General features: G+C 37.3%; 2 protein-coding genes and 1 long non-coding RNA gene across 6 annotated transcripts in view; 1 reads left to right on the top strand and 2 right to left on the bottom strand.

Annotated features, from left to right (window-relative positions):
• GLRX2 (glutaredoxin 2) overlaps positions 1-7297 on the top strand; it is a 375306-nt gene extending 368009 nt beyond the window's left edge. For both annotated transcript variants that reach the window (XM_069789350.1, XM_009911956.2), the window contains 3 exons: positions 4510-4579; positions 6048-6224; positions 6782-7297. In XM_069789350.1, coding sequence (XP_069645451.1) covers positions 4517-4579; positions 6048-6224; positions 6782-6913 — 372 coding nt within the window. In that variant the 5' untranslated portion in view covers positions 4510-4516 and the 3' untranslated portion in view covers positions 6914-7297. Of the gene's footprint in view, positions 1-4509; positions 4580-6047; positions 6225-6781 lie in introns of those variants that run through there.
• LOC138686426 (uncharacterized) lies at positions 2061-3718 on the bottom strand. The gene is made up of 2 exons (XR_011325800.1): positions 2860-3718; positions 2061-2229 (listed from the first exon to the last, which is right to left on the bottom strand). It is a non-coding gene; the product is annotated as an uncharacterized lncRNA (long non-coding RNA).
• A 369-nt stretch (positions 7298-7666) lies between the features above and the next one.
• On the bottom strand, positions 7667-26276 carry RO60 (Ro60, Y RNA binding protein). 3 transcript variants are annotated; one of them, XR_011325799.1, is made up of 9 exons: positions 26075-26276; positions 20594-21193; positions 19863-20083; positions 19467-19613; positions 17879-18016; positions 17459-17575; positions 16610-16716; positions 15952-16098; positions 7667-14739 (listed from the first exon to the last, which is right to left on the bottom strand). XR_011325799.1 is itself a non-coding variant. In XM_069789342.1 (9 exons), the coding sequence occupies exons 2-9, from the start codon at positions 21171-21173 to the stop codon at positions 14587-14589; spliced, it is 1617 nt and encodes a 538-aa protein (XP_069645443.1). In that variant the 5' UTR covers positions 21174-21193; positions 26075-26276; the 3' UTR covers positions 7667-14586. The 3 variants fall into 3 exon arrangements, 2 of the variants coding, with proteins under 2 accessions (XP_069645443.1, XP_069645444.1); XM_069789342.1 differs by having other exon boundaries at positions 16603-16716; XM_069789343.1 differs by lacking the exon at positions 26075-26276 and having other exon boundaries at positions 16603-16716; positions 21129-21193.
• Positions 26277-26411: the final 135 nt, after the last annotated feature.

Below are 26411 nucleotides of genomic sequence, written 5' to 3'. Positions count from 1 at the left end.
AGGAAAATATTTATTGCCTCCGCACCTGGAGAAGGACGAACAGTAACAACACCGAGCAAGATTTACTTTACCCTGCGGAGCTCAGGATTTCGCAGAGCCCCTACAAGGCCGTTCGCTCACCAGAGCAGCCGAGCAGCTCTGGCTGGCAGTGGCCTGCACATCATGCATGCATTTTGCCCTCTCACTGTTCCGGGTTGATTTCTTCTGCTCAAGGACACAAATAACTGGAAGCGTAGCGCTTCAAGGCAGAACCTGACAGACTGGTATCCCCTGGGGAATACCAATTCTGGGATTTTAGACCTGGAAGAAAGCTCTCATGATGGCTTATTCTAATCTTTGATGCTCAGAATTTTCTTAACACTTTTCAACATTGACAGAAAACATTATTTCATTTTAAATCTGCAAAAGGCAAAATGGCATCATTTTTCTTCCTGTAAGTACCATGTACCAAGACTGACAAAACAGCCTAAAAGTCAACAGCATATAGTATTTCCTGTTCTGAAATGTTAATGATACCACCATTTGTGTTGGAACTACACAGCACACTGAATATCGCAAGTATATTTATAACATTTCACATATGGTATTGAAATAGTCTAATATACAAACATACTATAACACCTTGTAACATGATGAATTATACCAATTGCTTCCAATATTTATTTTTTAACTGGTATAGAGTAACATTTATATACTTAGGAGACAAAACCATGATGAATGAACAGAACATAATTTCTCAGACTGGATTTGGAATGATTACTGGAGCTACAGCTCACAAAAAAATGGAATGGAACTTGAAATGCTTCTAGTGGGCCAGGTCCCGTTTCTACATCTCATCCAAAAATGCCACTGTGTCACCTAGACCAGTGTTACCTCTTAAGAAACACATCCCATACATTGGCTAGACTACAAATAATACTTCCTTCCACAAGATACAAAGTCATTGTGTTACAATGACACAAAAAAGCCATTCATTTTAGTTGTGCTGTGGTCTGTCACTCAGTAAGCCGTGAATGATGCAGTACATAATAAGCTGCAACACATGGCTGCAAAGAAATTTATTTTCATGTTTCAAGAAAATGTTCTGGTTTACTTTTTCATTTAAGGATGTGTCCTGGTTTCAGCTGGGATAGAGTTAATTGTCTTCCTAGTAGGTGGTACAGTGCTATGTTTTGGGTTCAGTATGCGAAGAATGTTCATAACACACTGATGGCTTCAGTTGTTGCTAAGTAGTGTTTAGACTAAGTCAAGGCTTTTTCAGCTTCTCTTGCTCAGCGAGCAAGAACACTGGAGGGGCATAAGAAGTTGGGAGGGGACACAGCCAGGGCAGCTGGCCCAAACTGGCCAAAGGGATAGTCCATACCATGTGACGTCATGCCCAGTATATAAATGGGGGAATCAGCCTGGGGGGCAGATTGCTGCTTGGGAACTGACTGGACATCCGTTGGCAAGTGGTGAGCAATTGCATTGTGTATCACTTGTATATTCCAATCCTTTTATTATTATTATTATTATTTTCATTTTATTACTGTTATCATTATCATTATTAGTTTCTTCCTTTCTGTTCTATTAAACTGTTCATATCTCAACCCACGAGTTTTACTTTTTTTTCCAATTCTCTCCCCCATCCCACTGGGGGGGGGGGAAGTGAGCAAGCCTTCATTAGAAGTTTTAAATGGGATTTTCCGGAACATTTCCCACAGTTTTCTTTGGGGATCATAGTAAGATTATTCACCGTTATTTTTATCACTAAATCAGGATTTGATAAGAAATGCCAGAGAAACTATTTTCACATGGCATTAGAGACTTTAGAGTTTATCAGTTTTATCACAGATTAGGCTAGAAAATTATTACCTGAAATGAGAAAGCATGTTACGATTTAGTAAGATGAAAGTATATTGCATAGGTACAATGTTTCAATTGTATTTTATGACTAGTTTAACAGAGCTCTGTAGTCTTAACAGTTTATGCCGATGTTTTATATGAAATCAAAATTAAGTTGCAAAACAATGCAATTTTACATCATAGGTAAACTCATTCGGATTAATAACACCAAGAAAGATTGTTCAAGTCTTATAGTACAGAAGGAACAAGATATACCATGTCTGAATACACAATATTCATTTTTATATATATACATGAGCAAAACCAAAATGGTACGTTAGCTGATTTCCTTGCGCTGTTTTTTAAAACATAGGACTGACGACTGAACAGTGATCCAGAACACAACTTTGCAAAACTTACTGAGACGGGGAACCAAAGAAACCTTAGCAGATATAGTAGATATATGAATGTGGATAAGTATTGTTTAATAATTATCTAGCTTATAATGAAGTTAAAGAAGTTTCAGTAGAGGTAGACATGGCCCAAGGGGATGAGAAGTGATGTTTAACGCTTGCATTGTTGAGGCTGGCTGGGACAGGAGATAGTCCCTGATAAGAAGCAGCAGTGGCTCCAAGAACCAGCCAAGACCAACCTTGTGATTTGGACAAATGCCAAGGGACCACTGAGTCTCCGCAGGGACAGAAGGTTAAGAGTTCACCGTGAAGAAGACATACAGCCTTCATCTTCACGACCACCAGACGACCACCATAAGGAGGCACTGCGCAAGCGCAGTTGAGAGGAGACTATGGAAATGACTTCCTAGGGCTAATTTTAGTATGAAGCGGGGATAGGTAATGCCTATGTATAGGCGTATTGCAAAACTCTATGTATATGTAACACTTGACTGTATAAATTTAAAGTGAACTGCCAAATCAGGCGCGCACGACTTTGGTGGGACTACCCCCCGTGCTGCCCAGCGCTGAATGAACATACCTACTTTACAATCTCACTGATTGTGGAGTCTGTTTTCCACACGTCATTATCATCTCCACAAAGAGAGAGGCAGAGAAGCATCTGCAGTACTGAAATTCTTATCTAGGTCCCAGTGGGGAGACTCAGTAGCTATGCTCTGCCAAGGACATACATATTTGACCTGTGATCCAGGCTCCATAGCAAGTTATGTGGGGGTGAAGCAAGAGAATATGGCCAAACAGCTCTTACTAGACAGTCAAAGTAAAGAAAAAACCAATACCCCCACGTAAAGTAAAACCTTCCCAGAAACCAGGCCGAGTTCATTATCCTTCAGCACATTCTTTGTTGTCTGGGAACGCTCCTGCTTCATGGGTAAGTTTCTGCATATTTGAATAGCTGCAGGCAGGAAAGAAACGTAAAGAAAAAAGGGCAACAGAAATGCTGACAGAGCAGATTTAAAGTTAGTTTTACATTTGACAAAGGAAAGGCACGGCCGAAACCTTAGCACCTGGGAGTCAGCCACAAAAGGCAGAAGACCCACCCTCCCCGCCCCCCGCCCCAGAAGTCGCCCCGGGACCTCCAGGAATTCCGTCCCATCTTTAATCCCCTCTCCAAACCGCCATCCCGCTGACAGCAGCGCTTCCGAGCGTCTTTACTAGCCCGACGTCGCAATTCCAGAACGGTTTTTCCTCAGAAAAACAGTCTGTCACCACCTGTATCCCGACTGGTAGCACCAGTATCGAAGAACCCGCCGCGGATGCCAGGCGCACCGGCCCCTAGGGACCGTCCCCGCAGGACGGGTACCACCGCCTCCGGGAGCTGGCCCCGCCGCCGCACCGCTCTCTTCCCCGCTCCGGAGGCGCTACTTTCCCCCCGGCAGCCTGCTACTGGGCTGCCTCCACCTCCGACACTGCCGCTAGCAGGGCCCTCATCCGAGGGACAGAGCGACAGACCGGCGGGGCGGGGTGGTGCTGCCCGCCACACGACGCCTCAAAACACCGGCAGCGCGGCGGGGAGCCCCGCGCTCCCCTGGGAGGCGGTGCGGGGGGCCTGCGAGTGGGGTCGGACCGCCGTGAGGACTGCGAGAAGCCCCGCCCCTTCCTCTTGGCGGCCATGGCCCTGCAGAGGGCGCTGGGACGGCGGTGCTGGGACGGCGGCGTCGGTCGGTTGGTAGGAGCGAGCGAGCGAGCTAGCTCTGCGCCGGCGCTGGAACTTTGGGCCTGGGTCGAGCCCGAGGGGACGGGGCTTGCTTTCTGTCTTCGTGGTTTTTGAACGCTCGTCCTGGGAGGAAGTGGCCCTCCGGGGAGCGGAGCGGCGGGTGCCAGGGCCGCCTGCGGCTGGGGCCCGATGGCATCGGGACGTGCAGGCCTCGGAGCGGCACGCTGGAGGGACCGCTCCTTTGATGAAAACGAGCGTGGTCCCTTCTGTTAGAGTCAGATTTGACACTTGTATCTGTATTGTCACTGGGGGAAAAACAACTATTTCTCTTGCAAAGGCAGCCTTTTTGGTTATTCTTATAGTCTGCAACGTCCATCTCTTTATTTGCATCTCCCTGCAGGCATGTGAGGACTGGTATGACTGTAGGCATCGCAGCTGAAGTAAACTTGCCTGTACATTAAATATTAAAACAAAACAGTATGAAGCCAACTTTTGTGAACTATGAAATGTGTCATTGTTTGAAAGCTCGAATATCTGACTTTAATTTCTTTTTAGTTTTAGAATGGAGAATAGTCTGCCTACTTCCATAGGGTTGTCTAATGATGCTGCTGTGAATCAAATACAGGTAACATTATTTATGCAATTCTTATTTTCAACATTTCTAAAAGACACAGTTACTTAAAAGCTTTTCTGATTTATACTAAGAAATTCTGTAAATAGTTTTGCATCTTGAACGTGATTTTTATGTTTATTACTGGCAGCATTGTTTATGCACAGCCCTGGAACCTGATCTTCCTAGGCTGCATCCATTTTACATCTTTTAAGACCTCTACTCAAATTCAGTACTGCTATCAATACTGAGGATTGAACCTTGTAAAATGACTAGTATCGAGTAAAGTAAACATTTAAAGAGCTTTTTAAAGTACACTTACTGATACTAAAGGACAGCCTGAAATCACTTTGAATTTACAGCAAAGTAATACGAGTATTCCTTTCTCTCACTCGGAACCCTTTTTGTCACTCTGCTTGCCCCTGGCACGTTCCATTTGCCTTACGGACAAGGAAAGCTGTACTATGTAATTCAAGGAGATGCAGCTTGTTTGGCAGACTGTAGGAGGTCTGTGACTGCAGAGCACAAGAGGGTTCAGGGCTGGCACCACTGCATGGCAGTCAAACCACATGCTCCACAATCATTCTGCTCATTTTGGAGCCAAAGTGCAGGCCATACACAGCTTCAGAGGTGCCAGCAGCACTTCTGGTAGAGATTGTTAATGCCAACCCTCCTTTATGTCTCTGCTCCCACGAGAAGGTCATAGCATTCCTGAAAGTCAAATACTGCTAATTTTTTTAACTGATTCCTGGTATTCTGCACCAAGAATAGAACATACCTTTTACTGAAAAGCTTCAGTGGAGCAGAAGTCACTTTATCTTCCATGTAGTTCTGCAAACTGCTGAAGTTGCATGTCACTGCGTACTGCACTTGTGTGCAGATGCTCTTTGGGATCTGGCCAAGTGCAACTGCACTTTTTGAGGTCGAGAATCTGACTTTCTTGGTAGTTAGGTAGGAAGCAGTTTTTATGCTGATGTGAAAGTATGGGATGCATCCCTAAAGGATGTGCTAGGCCACCATAGAGGTCTTCAGAACAAATGTGGTGGTGGGTATGTTTTGCACCCACCATATAGGTGATGGTATCTTCCTGACAGATGCCTTGATAGAAGTCACCATTCTGCTCCTTGTTTTGGGAGAAGAGTAGTTCATTCCTCACCTTAAGATTCTTGTGGCTCTAGATTAGAAGTAGTAAAATTTTAGAAGCTGAACTAGCTTTTCACTTTACCTTAAAAAACTGAGAATAAAGTACAGTGTTTTGGAAGATTCCTCAGAAGTAGCCCGCCATCACTGTAGCATGACTGTGAACTCCTCAGTTGTCCCCGTTAAAAATACCTCAAAAAGCTTTTTACAGAGTAATTATCCTGTATTTGTTACCATAACAGCAGATTTTAAACTTCTTTGTTGTCTTGACTGTTCAATACTGTTAAAATACACTGACTTAAAATCAAAGCACACTGACTTGAACGTTCTTTTGGATTTACAGAAGATTATTTCAGACAACTGTGTGGTGATTTTCTCTAAAACAACATGCTTCTACTGCAAAATGGCAAAAAAACTTTTTGAGGATATGAATGTAAATTATACAGCTGTAGAACTGGACATGAATACAAATGGAAGTCAGTTCCAGGACATTCTTGAACAGATGACTGGTGGCAGAACAGTAAGTATATTTTCTTATATGTAACCATCAGAGTAAGAACTTACACTACACACGTTCCTTATGGGTTATGACATATCAAGTTCTTCATTTTTTTGAGACAAGTCAACTTGAGATACAAGCTCCTAAGTTAAAGGCAAGGTACTGCAGAAGGGTTCTGTACCGTCTCTTCCTCTTGAGACCCTCTGGCTATCCCTCTGAGGTGATTGTTTCCATACTGCCACTAAGATAATTGAAGTACCAAAGTCAGTTTTAATTTGTATAGGTATATTTAATCCATTGTGTTTAACACTTGTGTTGTAATTTCTTAATTTTATATAGTCTCACTTGACTCGGTTTATTACTATTTTCCATACAGTGACTTTATCCCACTTCTGAGGGGCATGTGAACAAAGTTTCCCATCTCTAAATATTATGGGAATGTATGAGTTGTACAGTAATATTAAATATGCACATGTAAGGACATAACTACTGTGTATATACTCGAGTCCACGTGGGCTTGCTTAGATTTTTATCTCTTTTCCAAGAAGTAACTAATGCAATTTTCATCTTCTTGATAGGTCCCGAGAGTGTTTGTCAATGGGACTTTTGTTGGAGGTGCTACAGATACTCAAAGGCTTCATGAGGAAGGCAAACTGCTTCCATTAGTTCATCAATGTCAAGTGAAAAGAAAATCCTCAACAGCCATCTAGCTTAGCTTAGTCTTTCTTTGTACAAACAGAATTTCAGACAAGTTAGAAGATCACAAAGATACACTATCAGCTGGACTCAACAACTTCCAAGCCATGGATTTCTGAATCGTAGATCATTCTCAAATGACACAGACTTTATGGACTTGGCAAATTACTTGGTGTCCTTGCCTTAGCTTTACCACAACAAAAATGGTGATTAAAAAACATTATGTAACTCTTGAGGCTCTAAGTGTGAGATAGTGATGTCATCTTATTGCTGTTACATCCTGGTACTATGCTTCAGAGAAGTATAAACTGTACAAGAAGAATCCTGTATTTTTTTTTTCTGCAAATTAGCTTGCTTTCTAGCTTTGTTCCAAGAGTTACAATAAATGGTCAGTCTGATTTAATGGTTCCTTTAAGTTTAATTCTTCTCTGAATGTTAAAATTGTAATTGTGAAGAAAGCAGGAAGCAAAACAAGTTTGTAGCAATATTGCTGTATGCATGTCTGCCTCTCTTACATTTCAGTGACTGATCACCTAGCTACCAAATTGTCTGTCCAGTTGCTACAGAAAAGGGAATAAAGAGTCTTGCACCTTTAGAGAGGTAGGTAATTGCTTTCATCTTCACCCTGCACTATGAAGTATCAGTCTATACAGTGTCATTCAGAAATAGCCTAGGGGAACCAGACAGCTTGCTGTCACTAAACTGTGCAGTTACAAACTACATTATGATCAATCCAACACTGTTATGAAATTTCAGACCACGTAAAATAGGTCTAATATGCATAGAGTTTATTTAGTACTTAAATTCTACAGTCAGAATGCAATTTACTAGCAATTTTAACTTGCAGTTAGATGTTTAAAAGAACTGTCTAAATTCAATAGTTTCAGTAAAATGTACATCCAAAGCCAGACCAGGCAGTGTCAAGACTCTTAGTTATTTGAAGAAAGTTTAGGTGCAAGTAGAAAATTATATCCCATTCTTCAGTAAGAGGGACCATTACATTACTAAAGGTGCACAGTTCAGAATAAAACCATTAGTCAATGAATTTTTATTCACTTCTTGTGAATAACACTCCTGTTATTTCCACTGTTTTCAGCGCTGCATGCACCTAAACTACTTTTTTCCCCTCAAGGGAAAAAAGTGTCACACTTATCTTCAACTACAGATAACTAGGACCATAAGAGCATCACTTAAATTTGACAGCTTCGTTTTTGTGATGCAGGTTTGAATAAGTTTGAACTGCACCATTTGTAGAAAGTCTTTAGTATATAGTTGTCTGAACTGTGCATCTTCAACATGTAATGAGCTAATTAAACACACTGACCTTATTATATTTTTATTATTGAGGTTTACTGTATTTTGCTACTTTCATTGCTGCCTTATTAAAATTTTGTTTACAGGGACATGCTTATCAAGGTAAAGACACACAAATGTGCATCTCTAAATTTATACTTAATAAAGCAATTTATTTTGCACATACAGTGGTAACCAAGTATTCTTTTTCTCTGTGTAGAATTCTTAGGCCAGTTATGTTTCCTCAGATTAACAATAATTTTGCACCTGAAAGCTGGTAAATCCATCATATAATAATAATAGTATGCAAAGGAATTTTTCAAAGAAAGACCTTTTCATTTTGTTCCCTGTTTTAAAAAAAAAAAGTCCCAAAACAGTAGTCTAAAATAACCCTTTGAGTTCTAAGTCTCAGAAATCCCAGGGCATTGTCACTTAAGGCAATTATTCTATCCCAACTGTTGAGAAAACATGCCGTATGCCCGCAGATCCAAGTGAGTGCCCATTTATTAAAGAAGATATGTCTTAAGGCACTCAAAGGGTTAATTACGTTTCTTTTTAACCATATTAAAGCTCCCTATCCAAATAGTTTCTCATGAATTTTTGTATCATTTCATAGAAAGTAGCAGCAAGACAGTGCCTTCATTATTGGATGGCACAAAGCCATGTTATGGTTAACTTACTTAAACATGATATGGCTGTTAAAAGTGTGGTTCTACTCTGGAAAAAAAAAAGGGGGGGAGGGACTCAAAAATAGTAATTAAAAATTTCCATATTTTTTGCTTAGCATTGTCTCCAGGACAAAGCTTTTTATCTTAAAATAATGCTTTCCCTGGGATCTGAATATTAAAAATTATCCACTAAAAGATTCTGTAGTTACACTTTAGACATACCTGCTCACATCAGCTTAAATACCATGCTCCCACGAAGCATAAGAAGCTGAAAACAAACATCAAATTACTTAATTAACCAGACAGAGCTGTAAATGTGCTCATCTGTTGCTTTTTTATATGACTCATTTTTAAAGAGTAGAACTGCACTTTTATAGGAGAATGTAACAGAAAAGACATTTTATTTGTAACTAGTTGTGCTTAACTCTGAAAAGCTGGTAACATTAGGAAAACAGCTATTTATGTTCATTATTTATCAATGAAGCATTTGTAAAAAGTTCTTAACATACCACATATATATGCAAATATATATAAACTTAAATTCAGAATGCAGAAATACCTAAAGAAACCACACTTTACAATATCAAAATTATAAATCCAAATGTAAGCACCCATATTTAAAGACACTATACCTTCTGCTGAAATTAGCTGATCTTAAATCTTAGCTCTCAGAGCAGCACATATATAATACACTGTCCTAGTGTTTTACCTCTCCCCCATAACTCTTACTCAGCAATGTTGTATACTATACTGTGTCACAGCAAGATGAAATCTCTACCATTCCAGCAGTAAAGTCATTAAAACAGCTTACAGCATATTTGTCCACTATGAACTGCTGCAAATAGCAAAATAAACCTATAAACTAATGAAATGCTTAAAAAAAAATTAAAAGCACAAGCAAGACAAATGATTCTTTGCTTAGGTTTACTTCTACATCCTATTCTTTGAAGATTTTCTCTAATCAATACTGCAAAGAAGCTGCCTATTTATCCAGAATATTAATTTAAATGTTTCCCTAATTCTACATAGAATAGCAGCTTGATAATATTTAACAGAATGGAAAGTTCCAACTCACTGAACTAATTCTGGAAAAAAGCTTTAAATTTGAAAAGCCAATTTTAAGTGGTTACTTTATAAAAATAAAACACGCATTCAAAACACAGATGTTGGATTTTTGTAAATAAAGTATACTTTTGTCACTTATCTTTACACTAAGTTTTACCAAAAAATCTGATAGATACAGCAAATTACATGTTTTGTAAGAGATTTATATAATCAAAGGAAAGAAAAAAATTATCCAGTTTCTTAAAATTAAGATAAATACTATGACATCAGTTCTGGTCTGAGTTATTTAGCTAAGCTAGCATGCTCAATGACAGCGAGAAGGCAGAAGGAGAGAGGGGAAAAAAAAAGGAATGGACCAAAGCTTGCATGTGAAAAGAGATTAAAATATAGGCCTGAGGTGACAAGGAGATGGGAGAGGAGAAAAAAAGCCAACAGTAACCGCGAAAAGGAAGGGCAAAGCAAAAAGGTAATACAAGAAACAAAATAAATGGAACCAATACTAATGCTTCTGGTACAGCGGCTATGAGTTAGGTACGTGATTAAGCAGCACAGCATCTTGCAATAGAGAAAAATGCCTTCCTAAGTGTTTTTTACAGACAGAGGCATTAATAAAATACATTTCCAAAACTGCTGATGTATTCTTAAAGCCAAGAATATATACTTCCTTGAATAGCCTTTTAAAGCCATACCCATTTATCAGCCTAAATTAGACAACAACAGTGAAAATGAACCAACACAACCCCCCCAATGACTTATGTTTAACAAACAGGTTTAACAGTGGTATTAAGCAGCAAGGTATTATAGGGCCAGTTATTAGTGGCCCTATTCACATAGTGGGCACTTAGACTGGCCCTGCTGACTTCAGATCTACACCTACTTTTAGACTTCACTTTTTTAAACACATAGGATTGTAGGTGAAGAACCCATATTTTGCCTGTAATCTAATTCTACAAGCATCCCAAACTCTCCTCCTCCTTGCTACAGGTCTAAAATTCCTGACACGAAATTCTGTTTCTTGGCAAAATTATTACTGTCTTGATTCAATTTATTACATAATGCTGATGTATGCATTGCATGATTTTTAAGAAAACTTGTGTGCCTTCTGCCCTCTCCACATTGTCGACTGTATCCCTTCCATGAAGAAACCTGACCTTTGATGTTCATTCATTACAGTCCTTCATTACAGAAAAATGTTTTACCTCTGCTGTGCTTCCAAACATTACATCCTTTTCTTCTTTCTTAAAGCTAAAGTGCCTGAACATTGTAGTCTTAGACATAATAGTGTAATATTGAAGAATTGTTAAGGGGGTCACAGTGAAATGGCAGTCAAACTGAAAGCCTATTAATTCTGTTAGATATCAGGAAACTTGCATTCACCCAGTCTACAACTGCATTCTGCATTTAGACTTTTTTTTTTTTAATTAATGTTTTGAATAAAATTGACTATCTTTAAACTTGTCCCTGTTCAATTTTTACTGGTAAATTGCAATGCACAATTATAGCCCCATTTTTGTTTTGTTAGTCAAAGTGTTCCTCCAATGCAAACACCACTACTAACTTGAAAGAGTCAGTGTCTCCTCTTTGGTGAAAGGGTAGGTTATTTATTGTTTACTGAACTAATGCTTAAGCTTAATACTTTGTCTTAGCTCACTTTTTTTTTTTTCCCCCCAAACATTGCAGTAATTATTGCCTCTTTAGATGTCCAGATATTGGTTTTGGAAATTATCAGTTTAATAACTAAAGACTAAAATCAGGATAAATTTGTATTATGGCAAATGAGTCATGCTGTCCCCTAAAATTCAGTATACGGGCAGATACAAAAGATCCAGTCTATGGAAAAAGAATATGCAGCATCATTCTTCTATGCCCCTTACTGTAAGATAGTAACAAAACCAGACAGAAACAAAGGTCACCATACTATAAAGTTTCAGCTGTCAGCATTTACTTCAGTTTCCCCTTTCTATGAAAATGTTAAAGGAGGAACAGATGACAACATGATCTCATTGGTGCTAGTTTTACATCAGATTCAGATAACCAAACCACTTAGAATATTCTAATTCTAACAAGATTTTTTAGTACAGAGATACGGTAAATATTTAGGAGCATATTATGTACTCCAGCATGGATGACTATCTTTAACATGGTGCATAGCTATCCAGTGTCAATAGTTACAGGGAGCTACATTTTCTATAAGTTCTACTGAAAAGTTCATCTTCACTTACACTCTAGTTCAAGGAACTGTATTTTAAACTGAAACGCTTTCAAAGATGCAACACTACTATAACCGTTCATTCAATCTGTTAGTAACTAGTCTAATCTTTTACTTGCAGTAAATTTTTGCAATTAACTGCACAAAGTTACTTGAAATACCTGTTTAAGTTTTCATTTTATATTTAGTCCAAAGTATTTCCTATTACTTCACAAATACTACTCCAAATAAGAAAAAGTACTTGCAAAAGATACTTATCAGTTATTTTCAACATCTCTAGCTTAGAAGGAAACACCTAATCAGATGTTTGACTTGTGTAATTTAAAACACATTACTACTGAAACCAAGCCCAAAACATCAGTGCATTTACTTGAAATAATTATTAACATGTATTGAGCAAATGAGTTAACTCCCCATATTCATGGTGTTTATTTAGAAAGGAGACTAAAAGTGGTAAGAAAATTTTCATAAGAAATGGCTAATTTTCTTTTTTCAAACTCAAAGTGCTATGTCTCAGCTTTTATAGGAACACTTGTTTTTTCTAGATGTCACCTGACAAGGTGGTGGCAGTCCTGTATTCTTCAAGCATTCTATCAGAGCGGTATCGTTAAGAGCAGTGATGATTCAGAAGTAACTACATTCATGTCCGCTGAAAGGTAACATTCCTACCATCAATTCTTTAAGCCATGGTTTTAATGTCAGAAAAGGCTTCCTTCACTGTTTTGATTTATTCATTAAGGTAGAGTATAAGTATGTAGCAGAATACCTTCAGTAACATGTCACCTCACATTTTAGCACCAAAAGAGATATCCATCCTACAGAATGAGAGCTTTGAATTTATAATCAATATGTATGAGGCATAATGAAAAGTGTTACAAGTATCAAAAGTATAATATGAACTCAAATTTTACATTTAAAAGCTTGGGTTTTAGGCAGAAAAATATGGTCTTACATGTCATTTACCACAACTGGGTTATTTTTATAAATTGCAATTATTTTCAAATTAACATCAAATTCACTGTTTAAAACAGCCAGAATTAGCATAAAAGAGACTGGCATACATATGTCTTAGGAGAAGTTGTAAAAGCATCACTAAAAAACTTTTCTCTTCTTCTAAGATTGTGATCTGCTAAAGAGATCTTTTAACTTCCCCCCTATACACACATATATAAAAACACACACAGAGAATTAAATACATATACACATGAATTGCTATCAACTCCTGTTCCAAAGTGATAAGATATTCACTAGCTTTCTCCTTATTGACTCACACTCTTATTATCAGATTAGAAAAAAAAATAAAAATCCAGTTTCAATCACTTCTTTAACAAGATTTTGAGAACATGAAGGAGGCAACTGTACATTTTTAAGAATTGGTCCCTATAAACTGGAGGTAGTTTTGAAAAATGTTAGCTTGAATTAATTTACGAAATCAGAAGTAACATTTATTTACAAACAGGTTTTATAAAATGAAATACTCTCCTGTTAGGAAGATTGTTTCTGTATCATTGAATGCATTCTTTTGAAGAAAAAGTAGCTTTTTGTTTCTGGTTGTTACCGCTCAGGTTTCAAGAGCAGGCCAAGACACATGCCCTTGTTGATCTTTCTGGCTGAAAGTGTGCTGATGCTTCCTGAAGTTGTAACACGGACTGAATGTGGCTTCCCAGCCATTTCCAAGGTCTTTTTCTACTAAAACCAGTTTTTAGAACTTCCTATAAAGCATATTAATTCTAAAACAGTGCTTCTGAAATTGCATTGTACAGCAACTGCCCCTCAATTTATCTAAAGAGAATTACACTTTACTCCTGAAACCCCAGATGATAATCTAGATAGAAAAAGATTAGCATAAGCTCTTCCACTTTCAGTTTTATCAGTATAAAATTTCACTGGCTAACTTTTATGTTGCATCACAGTCACATGGTCTCATACGTACCAGAAAATACTTGTTTTGTAGATTTGCAGTGTAACAATGGAAACTGTTGAACCTTAGTAATTTGTTTAAAATACAAAGACTAAAAAAAGCCCAAAGAAAAATCCCTCTCAACGAAGTTGCTGTTAAACTGACATTATTAAAAACCCCACTTTTTTTTCCTAAGAGTAATTCACCAATTTATTCTTGCAAACAAACATTCCACAGCAACTGGGGCGGGGGGGGGGGGGAATTAAAAATCTCTCAGTGTTTATAGTCTATTATAAATGAATTAAATTATGTATTGTGTAACCCTGTAGCTACTGTTAGCAAACTTCACACTGTTATTTTAAATTGTGTGCAACAGGAAAAAAGAGAAAAGAGATTTCTCATCTGCTTTTCTTATTTTCCCTTCACAAAAACGTAACATTCTGATATATATATAATGTGCCATATTCTAATAAAGTATATTTGGCTGGGAATTCCCAGGGTGAAGTCTGTTGCCAGCAATGGACCCACTGGGAAGAGCAAACACCTAGAAAATTAAATCAAATCCAAAGTGAAGTTTCGAATAACATCCAAAGCTCCTGTATCAAAACCACATATATCCAACATGCCTCTGTCATCTGGATCTGCGATCGTAAAACCATTTGAGGTCATTCCACAAACAATCAATTTAGCAGGAATACCCATTTTCTAGAGAAAGGACAAAAAAAAAAAAAAATCAGAACACACATATATAGTAACTTAAACATGCCAGAGGACCAAATCTCACCATAACCAGAATTACAGACTGCCTGTTAACATTGTACTTAACCTGCAGTAGATATATTTAAATAAATGGAAAAAAAATACCATGAGGTATACTAGCACAACTTTCCTGCAATACTAAGATTCATAGATTATTTCAAATGCAAGCATTGCATTTGCTATTCTGAAGTTCATTCAGAGTAAAAACTTTCAATAATTATTATCAAATCATCTGATAGGAGTCAGAGTGTGTTTTTGTCCAAGGCAAGGATTTCCAAATGTTGGTTGAACAAATACAACAACTGTGGCCTAGACAATTCTGCTAAATGAGCTGAATTTGCAAGTTAATAACCTGTAAGGTAAAGCAAAGCAAGTGGCATGAAAGCCAGAGTACAGGACCTCTTTGTTTAAAGAACAAATTTAAGAATGGGAGCTAATCTCAACTAAGAAAACTAAAACACAGTGGGCAAGTTAACAATTTTTGGTATTAACTTCAACTGAGTGGACATGATATGAAGATTAATGTCCATACATACAAGCTTGCCAAAAAGTATTTTTTGATGTTTAAAAAATAGTTCCTTCAAAGCATAAAAGATTGTTTGCCAATTAAATTAGAGTTTCTAATAGCAATGTGCTTGGAGAAGGTATTTTTCTTAGTTCTATTTTAAAATTCTGAAGCTGCACAGCTTAAGAGTAGCCCCTTTAAAGCATAATGAGCTTTCTTCACAAGATACTATCACCTCATCCTATTGACACTTTCCCTACAGGCTTATCTTCCTTACTTCATTTAAACTTTGTAGTATCTACTGCAGACATCAAAGTTAAATTTAATTCTGTGAGCCGAATTTCATTCTGTAAGAACTATAAAAATCTTATTCAATCAATTATATATAGAATGCAGAAATTTATATATTCCCTGAATACCAAACAAATTTTCATTGATACTGCAGTGCACCAAGCAATTCAGTGGTTTTAAGTATGCACAATTAATGCAATATGTGCACTCATTCTGCCTAACTGCAGAATATATAATTTTTTAACAATATATAATTATTTACTGAAAAAAGCCACAACTAGTTCAGCCTCTGAAACATTTTTAGAACTGGTATTTATTTTGTACTGTATTCATCAATTATAAACAGTGAGAAGCATATTTACCTCTCTGTACTCTCTAAGAGCTGTTGCGGGATGAGTATTTCCAGTAAAGGTTTCATTATCAGTAAATACAATGAAGACATCAGCAGCTGTCCGAGTTTTTTGAGCCCATATCATTGGAAGGGAACAATCAGTGGTACCCATTGGAATCTTAAAAGAAAAATAATACATGGAACACATCAATAACGAAATTAGTAAAATATGGAAAAATTACTCTTTATGTAAGCTTCATGATTTATCACACACAGAGGCTTCTTTGTTAAACAACAGTTCACTTACTCATTTCATTTTAGTTTTGTCCAGGGTTTTTTTTTGTTTGATTTTTTTAAATATTCTTTTCAAACTAACTCATTGTGACCTAACACTGCCACTCTAAATTGCAATGTTTAATATCCGGCAGTTGAAATAATGACATTTGCTGGACTTCCTCTAAATAAAAGGGAGAAAAAAAATCCAGTGTTTTACTATACAGATACAGACTAAACACAGTACTAGAATCGATTACAAAGAAAATACAATGTAACTGCTGAGACTTCTAAACTCTGACATTAGCAACAACTATTTCCTAATTTATTTTGTTGTTGTGTTTTGGTTTTGTTTTGGGTTTTTTTTTGTTTGTTTGGGTTGGTTTTTTTGTTTGTTTTTTTTACATACTTCATACATTTTCACTAATACTTGAGGTAACGTCATATCAGCTGTCACTGGACAAGGGACCATTTCATGTGAAAAGGCAACAACATGGGAATCCTTCTCAGTACGTGCTACAACCTGAGAAAGAGGAAGACAAAACCAAGTTAGTTATATTATTCAGAATTTTTAATGTCTGAATCAAGGCATTCCCTACCACACACACAACATCACATATCCTTTTGTATTTAAGTCACCACGGCTCCTGATATGCACTAACACTTCACTCTACACTTCAAATATTCTGTAATATTACTGCACATAAACATTGCAAAAATCAGAGGTTTTAACTGCTCTAAATACTGTAACTAAAAATACTTTCATATTTCTTCTCCCCCCTCTGACATAAAACACTAAATATTTTTAAACACCAACAAAAGTTCGACTCCTCTATAATATAAATATACAAGAAGCTTTAGAATGTCAAATGGAGGGGAAGGTGATCGTGATACAAAGGTCATAATTGGTAACTCAAATGCACACAAGAATTATCCCAAAATTTCTTAATCCAATCTGTATTATTCTATGAATACTTCTGAAAAAAATTAAAATGTATTTTCAACTAAGATAAGTGAAAAAGCAGCCTTGACCACTTTGATTTATACTGGAAACCAACTTCTTCAAATTGATCTTTCTTTAATTTGGTTGCCAGCAGCTTTAAGCATCTGATCTACAAGTGACACACAAGGTCACATCTTCTGTGCCCAAAAAATATTATATATAAGTTTCCTTCTGATTTCTAACCAGCTTTAGAGCACTTTTGTATCAAAAGAGCAGCTCGAAGCTGCAAATAGTTATAAATAAAAGAAGTGTAATGCCTCACCATACACATTGCTGCTGCAACTGTGCTAGCACTGAGCATGCTGCCCAAAACTTTTTGTGTCATTGATGCACTGACATCAACTGCAAGTAAGAAGCGTTTTCCTGTTGGTTCAACTGTCTAAAAGGAAAAAAGGTACACATAATTAATATATTAATTTCTTCTTCCTTCTTCTGCTTTCAACCCTAGAAGTGGGGTTCTTTTTTTATTCTTTCCAGGGTAACGTTAGGACAATAATGTTGCCAAAAGCTGAATATATCATGAAGTTTTGATTCTTTGTTTAATAAAATTCCAATTCCTAAGATTTTTTGTTATAAAATTTCAAAATTGTTATCCACCCAACAAACTTTTCTTGATCATTTAATAAGCTTTCAGAAAACAGAGAATTCTTAAAAAGCTTAACAAATTGATGAACTATATTACCTTGAGAGTTTTGTAAAATGACGCATCTAAAGCTTCTAAAATGTCTTCATCAGGACGCCACCAAAGCTTCCCTCGGCTTCCATGACCAGCTTTATAGGTTTCTAATGCAACCAAAATATGGAATGGATGTATTCTACCCTACAGGCAAAAGAAATCAACAGTTAAGTTTTTGAAAATCTGAAATCCTAAAAAAAAAAAAAAAAAAAAAAAAAGTAACAAACTAAAACTAAGATCCTACTACAAAAATCTCTGGTTTAGTATATTGTTACTTTAATTGAAGAGTTCATGCAGTCTTTACACAGCTGTTTTATGCACTGATACTTGTCAGTTACTGGCAATGGACCTCATTGCCTTGCCAGAATACTCCAATAAATTCCAAATGTTATCTTATGCCATCACCAGAATTTTGGTGAAATTTCACAGCTTTACCTGTGATTGTCCACTGCTATTTTCTATCACAGGCTTACAGTAAGAGAAAGTCCCTGTCCTGCTGAGGGGAAAGGAGTTGAGCTAGGAGAAGAACAAACTTAAAACTAGTTTTGTATCAGATACAGTACAACTGGACAAATAAACTACTTTCAGAATACAGCATTTATTTTCCTCTTACTATAAGAAGATAGTCCAAACATTTTCTTCTTTTTTTACTTTCCCTACATAAACCAAATCAGTGGCTGCCACATGCTAAATATTCTAAACCACATCTTTGCTTTACTGATTTATCAACATTTTGTTATCTTTTTCCTCAAGGGGAGTTTCTGTCATTAATCACTACCAGCAGCAAACCTTTGCAAATCTGAATGCCTGTCCTTTGTCTTTCTTCCATCAAGGTATTGCCACCATCTTTGCTCTGCTTTCTCCAGTGCCTCAGTAACTACGTATGATTAAAGAAGAAACCAGAGAAAGGGAAGAGCAGTGGGATGGCGAAAAAAAGGACCTACTATTCTTCTCAATTCAACTATAATCTTGAAGAAGTGTCCTGATTGTAATTCTCCCCAACTCACAAAACTATTAGAAAAAGCCACTTGTGTTCTCTATCTCCCATAAAATTCCTGAAAATTCTGTTCTCCCTTTGGGGAACCCTCTTTTACTTCTTATTTTCTTACGTCTTTGATGGATAGTAAAGCAATCTGAAAGGAGAAAGTCTCCTTGTTCCATCTTCTTTTTCCTCTCACCTGCTACGCTACTTTCTTCATTCATTTCCTAGGATCGATCCTACATGAGTGACTTCCACTCACTTTTTAAGCTTGTATTGCTGATTCTAAATTAGAAGACTCAGAAGCAATGGATGAACCCAACAGGCAAAGCTTGCCACAGCCCTAATTTAAGAAAAGATCCTAGCTGTCAATACACTTAATTTGTAGAAAAGTTTCAGAAATAGAGGAGGAAAAAAAATATCAAATGAGAAATTATATATACAACTTTCAAAATAAAGGTGCAGGTATTCCACTGCAGTTTTTTAAAAGAATAAACCACACATTTCCTCCAAAGAACATCCCTTTTATTTTGTAAAGAGGTTGCCTTAAGAAACACAGTTTAGGAAGAGATTAAAAACCACAAAGGCTGGCACTGATTATGAAAAAGTTCTTACCTTTTTTAGCAGTTTCTCATTTCTCAGTCTTTCACATACTATTGCCACTTCTGAACCTCTTGGTTCAAGCACTGAATTTGCTGTCAGCTTTCCTAAATTTCTCAACAAGACAGAAATGGACATCTCCTTCAGCAATGCCTTCCAAACCTATGATCAAAGAAAGAGAAGGCAAAAAAAGATAAGATTCCCAAACTATAAGAACTGACATCTGTACATTAAATAAATGTATTTTAAAATAAATGTACAAGTTATATGAAGATCTTCATTATTTTAAATTAGCTACCTGGGTAAATAACTTGAAAAAGAGCATGAGGGTTATTTTTTATGGAAATCTAGACTTAAGACTCTGAAAAGTGTTACTCTAAAGAGAATACAAAGCTAATGAAGTTTACCCACCTCTTTAGATTTCAGATGGTTTGTCAGAAGATGCTCTCTAACTAGACCATATTCCTCTATTAAATGAGTAACTTCCAATTCATCTTTTGTGCGCTTTACTTTCTCCACAGCCTCCAGATACTTTAAGAGTTTTTCAGTCTCAGCAGAAACTGCTTTGTCTTTGTAAGCCTCTTGGACATCTTTCCACCCTTTGGTAATGTATTTAGTGACTATAGCAATTCCTATTGAAAAGAAAAATATTTTCCAAGCATGATTACCATCTTTATACTGGCATTTGTCATTCTAGCAAGCAAATGAGTTAGCAGGTTTCATTCTCAGACCTGCCAACCAGCTATAAAAAAGGTCAATCACACACAACTTAGAGCAGTAGCTTCAATTACTGTCTTATTCTCCTTAGAAGTAAGGACCCTAACATATTTGAAACTAACAGATCTTCCCAAATAACAAAAGTGTTATTTAATCATTTGTAAGCAAATAGGAACAAATTGAGGGAATTGTATTATTTTATCTTCTCTTGACATAAGGAAGAAATAGAAGGAACAAACTCTGTTTACCTTGAAGATAAACAGGTCAACTTTGAAATGACCACTCACATTTTTAAGGTGCAATTTACAGTATACCATCACTAAGAAATCATCAGTCTATAAGGGTACTTGGGTTTCCAAAATAGTTCCACAATAAGTATAAAACGTTTAAAACAGAGTATTTTCAGGTAAATAAAAATTTATTACCTTCACTGGCAGGTTTGAGGTGGGACAACCTCAGAAGATCTTTATGAGACCAACCACTTCTTTGTTTATATTTTGTAACTGCTAAAGCAACAGCCATGCCATTCTTTCCATTGTACCAATCTGCAACAGCTTTCCTCAGTGCACGGCCCCACATGCCACATTTCATGCCCTCCTTCAGATCTTTTTTAAATTGGATGAAAGTAAAGAGATGGGTTGGTATGCAACACACCTCAGGAACAGCTTTAAATGCCGTTTGTTTCGTTTTTGCATCAGAACACTGTGAGCAAACTGCAAGAGCAAAAAGCAAGGGCTCCTGTTTTGCTGCTCTGCCTTCTTGACTAAATGTCTTTATTTCTTGAACAACTTCACAACCTCTACCCTCTTCAATCAGTCTTATTAAAGCCTCTGCATTTTCAAAGCCCAGCTTCTGCTCCTTGACGTAGTAAGTACCACCTTCTGAACCAAAACACAAGAAACGTTGCAGTCGATTCATATCGGTGACATGCCACACATAACCGCTTTCAGAGTTAGGCACCTGCTTTTCACTGAGGAGTTGCACTTGGTTCTCCTGGTCCTCCATTGTTTACACTTACAAGAGGTCTGTTGAAAGAATAATAAAGTTTATTAAGAACTATTGTGAAAACCTGATGACTCTACTCTTTTATCACTTCTTAGCAAAGTAAATACATCTTATCTATACACTTGTAAATTTTCCTTCCTAAATTTAATAAGAGTATACTCTAAGTGGGCAATAATACATATCAGTTAGGGGAAAAGAAACAAAAAAAATCTCTGAGTTACAATGGTGACAAATTTATTTCCTTAAAACCAACTGAAAAACTACTTAGCCCCAACAAGTGGCACACAGAAAACAAGGCTGGTGTTATACCTTTTTGCCACTAATATATTACACCCCTTTCTTTGGTAGATTTTGGGATTGCATACTAAACCGCTCAAAACTCACATCTTGCTCTACTCTATTTTGCTGAAGAATTGATAATACTGACCAACTGAAGAAACATGATGCTAAAATAAAGCACTAAAATACTGAAAAACTCTTCAGTCAGAAGAGTTTGTGAGAGTTTAAATATGGTAGGTTTCAGTGAGGCTTAGACAACAGCTTTTTAACAACTGACAATAGCTCAAGAAAAAATTATCTTTATTACAGGCTCAGATAGTCTGCCATTTCAAATGATATCCAAGAAAAAACACAGACATAACAACAAATTCTGTACTGCTTTACATTTCAGGTTAAGAAGCAAAAAACAGCACAACAATTCACAGTCTTTCCGGTATTTATATTTATACACTCCTGAGTTGCAAGAGAGTTCAGATGTACTATTTGTAGCAACAACACTGCACTTACTTGGAGAACATCTAACATGGCAAAATTCAAGACGTAACATTTAAACTGAAATAAACGCAGGTGAAATAAAATCAGCAGGATAAGGGGAAGAAAATTCATCATTGTCACTACCTCCAAAATATTAATATGACAACAATAAATTTAGTTTTCTCAGTTCTCACCAAACAATAAAAAGACACTAAATAGCACCAAGAGGTCATATTAAAAAAAAAAAAAGCACCAATAATCCACTCCATCAAACTGCATATAGATCTTAAAATCTACACACTAAAGTCTGAGCACACACAAATGACATTGCAAAGAAATCCACTTAACTTTTCAGTATTGCAGATATTTACTTTTGACATGCTTGTTTGGATAGTGGAGATAAAAGCCATTTTGCTTCATTTACCAGGATAACCTAGCACAAATAAATGTCACTAACGTAGACAGAGATTTTCTTCCCCAGTTTAGGTAACATACTGATTTACAACTTCCCTACTTTCTCTTTGACATAGAATTTTTCTTTCTCTGCAAGCAACTAGAAATGTACCCTTCCTCCATTCTTGCCTATCTCCAGCGATGCTGTCTGCATCCAGAATTATATAATCACCAGTGCTCCCATTATATTCTATATGCTGCTAAAATCATAAAAATAGATGACGTATGCTGATACCTGGTTTAAAAATGCAGGTTTCAGTTAAAAATTAACTAAGAAATAGCTTCATTGTATTACTCAGAGCACCAGTACCCAGCTATTTTTCTTCGTGTTTAAATATTCTAACCGTGTTTCCTGCCAAACCAATTTAAATACACATCATAGTTGAGCCAACTTTTTCACTGACATCTGAAGCATGCAAATACACTGAAAATAACAAGGCTAGTATTTGAATGAATACCATATCAGTATGTTTTAATGTCTAAATACATTTTATTTCAATACATATCAATTAGCTGGTTTCATTAAATAGTAGGTAATCTTTCATAATAAACATCAAAAACCCAAACAAAAAATCCTGAAATCATGGTCAGCATCCATTACTTTATTTACCAGAAAAAAATGGTATGTGGAAAGATACTGAAAAACACCATTATCTTGCAGCAAAAATAAGAATGGAAAGCATAAAGGATCATGCGTGAATGATGAGATCTCCATATACATGAAATCTTGAGAATAATTTCTTGTTGCATCTTTCATATCCCTGCTATAATAAATATTACTACATTAAAATGAGACTAATAGGAAAACTTTAAGGTCACCTATGGATTATCAAGACTTAAACTGAACTGGAAGGACCATGCTTCTGGTTAAACAAAACATTTCTGATCTTACTTTGCTGATTATATTAAGAAATACCAGCACTCCTTTGAATATTTTAGTTTTTCCCCTATGTTTTTCCATTTGCACAGGTTCCATCTGATATGTCCATTTTATTTTAATTTTCACTTGGAGAGTCTCACTTGTCCTCACACACTTAGTTTTATAGTCACTAATACAAATTAGCTACCACTGTCATCATCACGCTGAGAATGGGAACAAAACCTAAATGAAATAATTATAACATTTCTAATATTACAAATAACAGTTATCTGGTTTGAAATCTAGATTTCTTTATAAAACACTCTAACGCAAGATCAGTATTTCATCAAAGGTATCATCCTGAAAGGCAAACAGTTCATGCTGTTATGCGTGAATATGCAGTGTGATGTTAACTGTTGTGTATTAAAGAAGTTTACAGCTAGCCATCAGAGAAAAAAATTTTCCTGCTGCACTTCTCTATCACACCATATAACAAACCTAACTTACGCATGTTAATAATGGATAATTTTTATGTTTACTTTTTATGGACTAGGCTTTTGTATGGACCCATAGCACTGAAAACAAGTATGTGCTAGCATCCATAGGCTTCTGACACTAACATCTGTATTTTAAAAAATGGTAGAATCCATAGGCTTCTAACAAACCCATATTTTAAAAGATAGTTGCAAATGTACACTTCTAGTTTTTCTGAAGCTTAGCTCTTTAATTTGCCTTCTTAGGAATATACTGTGAGCTACAAAAATAGACGCTGTTACGATTTCCACGTTTTGTAAAGCTTCATTTTCACTCAGCCCTCAAAGTCTTCTTCTCAGATGGAACACAGTATTTCACAATGGAATGAATTACTTGCAATACTTAGGGCATTAAAAATGCCTATGATGAGTCTTCTGAAACCTTTAATGAAGTTATTAATGCTTTCTGATAAGCAATCTAGGATTCAAAACAGACATCTCAAAAGGCTTATTGCTGCCTTGGATTTAAAAAGAGCTTCAAAAAACATAATCTTTTGGATCCTAATACGAATTATAAATTCTTTAAAACAAATTTATATTTTAAAAATTACCCTTGAAATCTGCAACAGCTGATGCAAACCAGTAATTTCACTACTAAACAGCCGCACTAGAAGTATCAAATTTAAACTTTGCCAGATCTCCTGGAAAAGCACTTATTCAGTGTTGAACTTTTTAAATCACATTGACCATTTCTAACTCCTGTTTTATATTTTAACCTCAGAAACTCCCAAAGCTGTTCCTTCCTTCCAACCAGTCCCTCTCCCCTGCCCAGACCTCAAGCTTATTTTCTCCTTTAACACCTGTACAACACAGACAACTTTCTTGCAGATGGATAAATGCAAATATGCACTTAACACATGCTTTGCCATAACCCTACCCTTCATCTGCTGAGCTGCAGCAGTGAAGTTGAATTTCACTCATGGAGGATTCATCAATGATATTCTGGCTCCATAAGCATATCGAATTTCTGAGCTACTTGAATGCAAACAGTAGTGTGAAAAGCCTTGAAAATTACAGAGTAGCTACTTTATAACAAAAATTCCTGAACTAAAACTCATGGTTGCTCACCCGTATTAATGAAAGAGAAAAACACTAAGTGAAATTTTTTTTATATTTCAAACACCATATAAATTAATCTATAAGTAAAATATGGCTTTGACTGGTCTGAAACAGCCTATACAGCACTTACATCTTGATTGGTAAGTCAGTATCTTTACGTTGCTGTACCATAACACGACTGAGTTTTTTAACCTCTGTTATTTTCTTTGACTTTTGCAATTCACCCCTAGTTTTTCTAATAAATAAAATGTCTTACAGTACAATTTTCAGGTATGTATGGAAAAAAATTACAAAAAGCACAAAGCTTTAATAGAACTAGATGTTCTAACTTAAGTTCTTAAATTTAACTACTATGTTAACAATGATGAGTCAAACTTTGTAGTGAAAACATATGGAATTAAACTTTGCCCGAGTCAGATCCTTTATTAAAAAAATACATTGATATTTTAAAGACAACACTCCAAATTGTCTTCAAATACTTCAAAACCATATACACTTTGTTCTATAAGAAACTGCATTCTCCCACTCTGCTCTCAAAATTTTGTATAAGGGTTAAACCAAAGATTTTAAAGAATGTTTTCTGGTTCATTAAGCAGGGAAGACTATAACCACCACACTGAGCTACGGTTGTAACAAAATACACCTGCACTACAGCAGAGCTCTGGCAACAACATTAAGTCCGTGTCCTTCAGAAAATAAGCATCTCTATGTAAACAGGAACGCTAAGACAACATTTCCCAAGTCACAAATGGCACGATCACCAGCGTGATGACAATACAGGAGACACCAGACCATGAACCACACGCTTGCTCAAGAAAATTCTATGATAGAATTTGCTTCAAGCTCTATTTGCTTAAAAAAATTTATTGACTGGAGGTAAAAGGTAGCTTAGCTGACGTAGAACAAAATTACGAGGAAAAAGCATCTAAAGTTGATATCCGAAAACCTGTGACTTTAGCCGTCAGCTTCTACAAGGACGATAAATACAAACGACGGCGAAGCGGACGAGTAACCCCACCCTTTAATACCCTCACGGGGTTTCCAACGCCCAGGTGCCACGGAGGAGGTGGCCATTTACAGAAATGGCCTCTCCGGATTCCTTCAACATCCACGCCGACGAGGCGGCCCGCTTCCCGCCGGGGCTGACACCGAGGGGGCACCCACATCCCCGCTGCGCTACCCGGCCGGGGCCGGTCAGCCCGCTTCCCCCCACCCTCAGCGCTCCCCCGGGAAGCGCGACTTGCCTGCGAGGCCGCGGCCTGGGAGGGGCCGCGGGGCAGGGCCTGCCCGGGCCAGCGCGGCCTCCGGCGCCGAGCAGTGGCGCAGCCCCAGGAAGCTGCGGCGGCCGCCGGGCGACGGGGAGGGGAGGGCACCCCGGATCGGCGGGCGCTGGCGGAGCCGGCTCTGAGCGCGGGGGGTAGGGGGGAGAGGGAGGGCCAGTCCCGCTCCGGCCGCCGGAGGCTCCGCGTCTTCCGCAGCCCAGCCCCGCCCCGCCGGCGCCCTGACAGCATCGCCGGGACCCGGATGGGGCCGCACTCCAGTGCCCGGATGGAGCCGCACCGCGCAGCCGGAACCGCTTCC

The sequence above is a fragment of the Haliaeetus albicilla genome, chromosome 8 (genome assembly GCF_947461875.1).
Source record: "Haliaeetus albicilla chromosome 8, bHalAlb1.1, whole genome shotgun sequence".
NCBI classification, from domain to species: Eukaryota; Metazoa; Chordata; class Aves; order Accipitriformes; family Accipitridae; genus Haliaeetus; species Haliaeetus albicilla.
Note: the sequence above shows the minus strand (reverse complement) of the source record. Positions and strands in the feature narration are given on the sequence as shown.

Coding starts and splice junctions, on each gene's coding strand:
- RO60 (XM_069789342.1), bottom strand. CDS start 21,173: ATGGAGGACCAGGAGAACCAAGTGCAACTCCTCAGTGAAAAGCAGGTG. Junction 18,017..19,466: donor ATGAGAAACTGCTAAAAAAG/GTAAGAACTTTT, acceptor TTTTGCCTGTAG/GGTAGAATACATCCATTCCA. Junction 17,576..17,878: donor CATTTTACAAAACTCTCAAG/GTAATATAGTTC, acceptor TTTTCCTTTTAG/ACAGTTGAACCAACAGGAAA.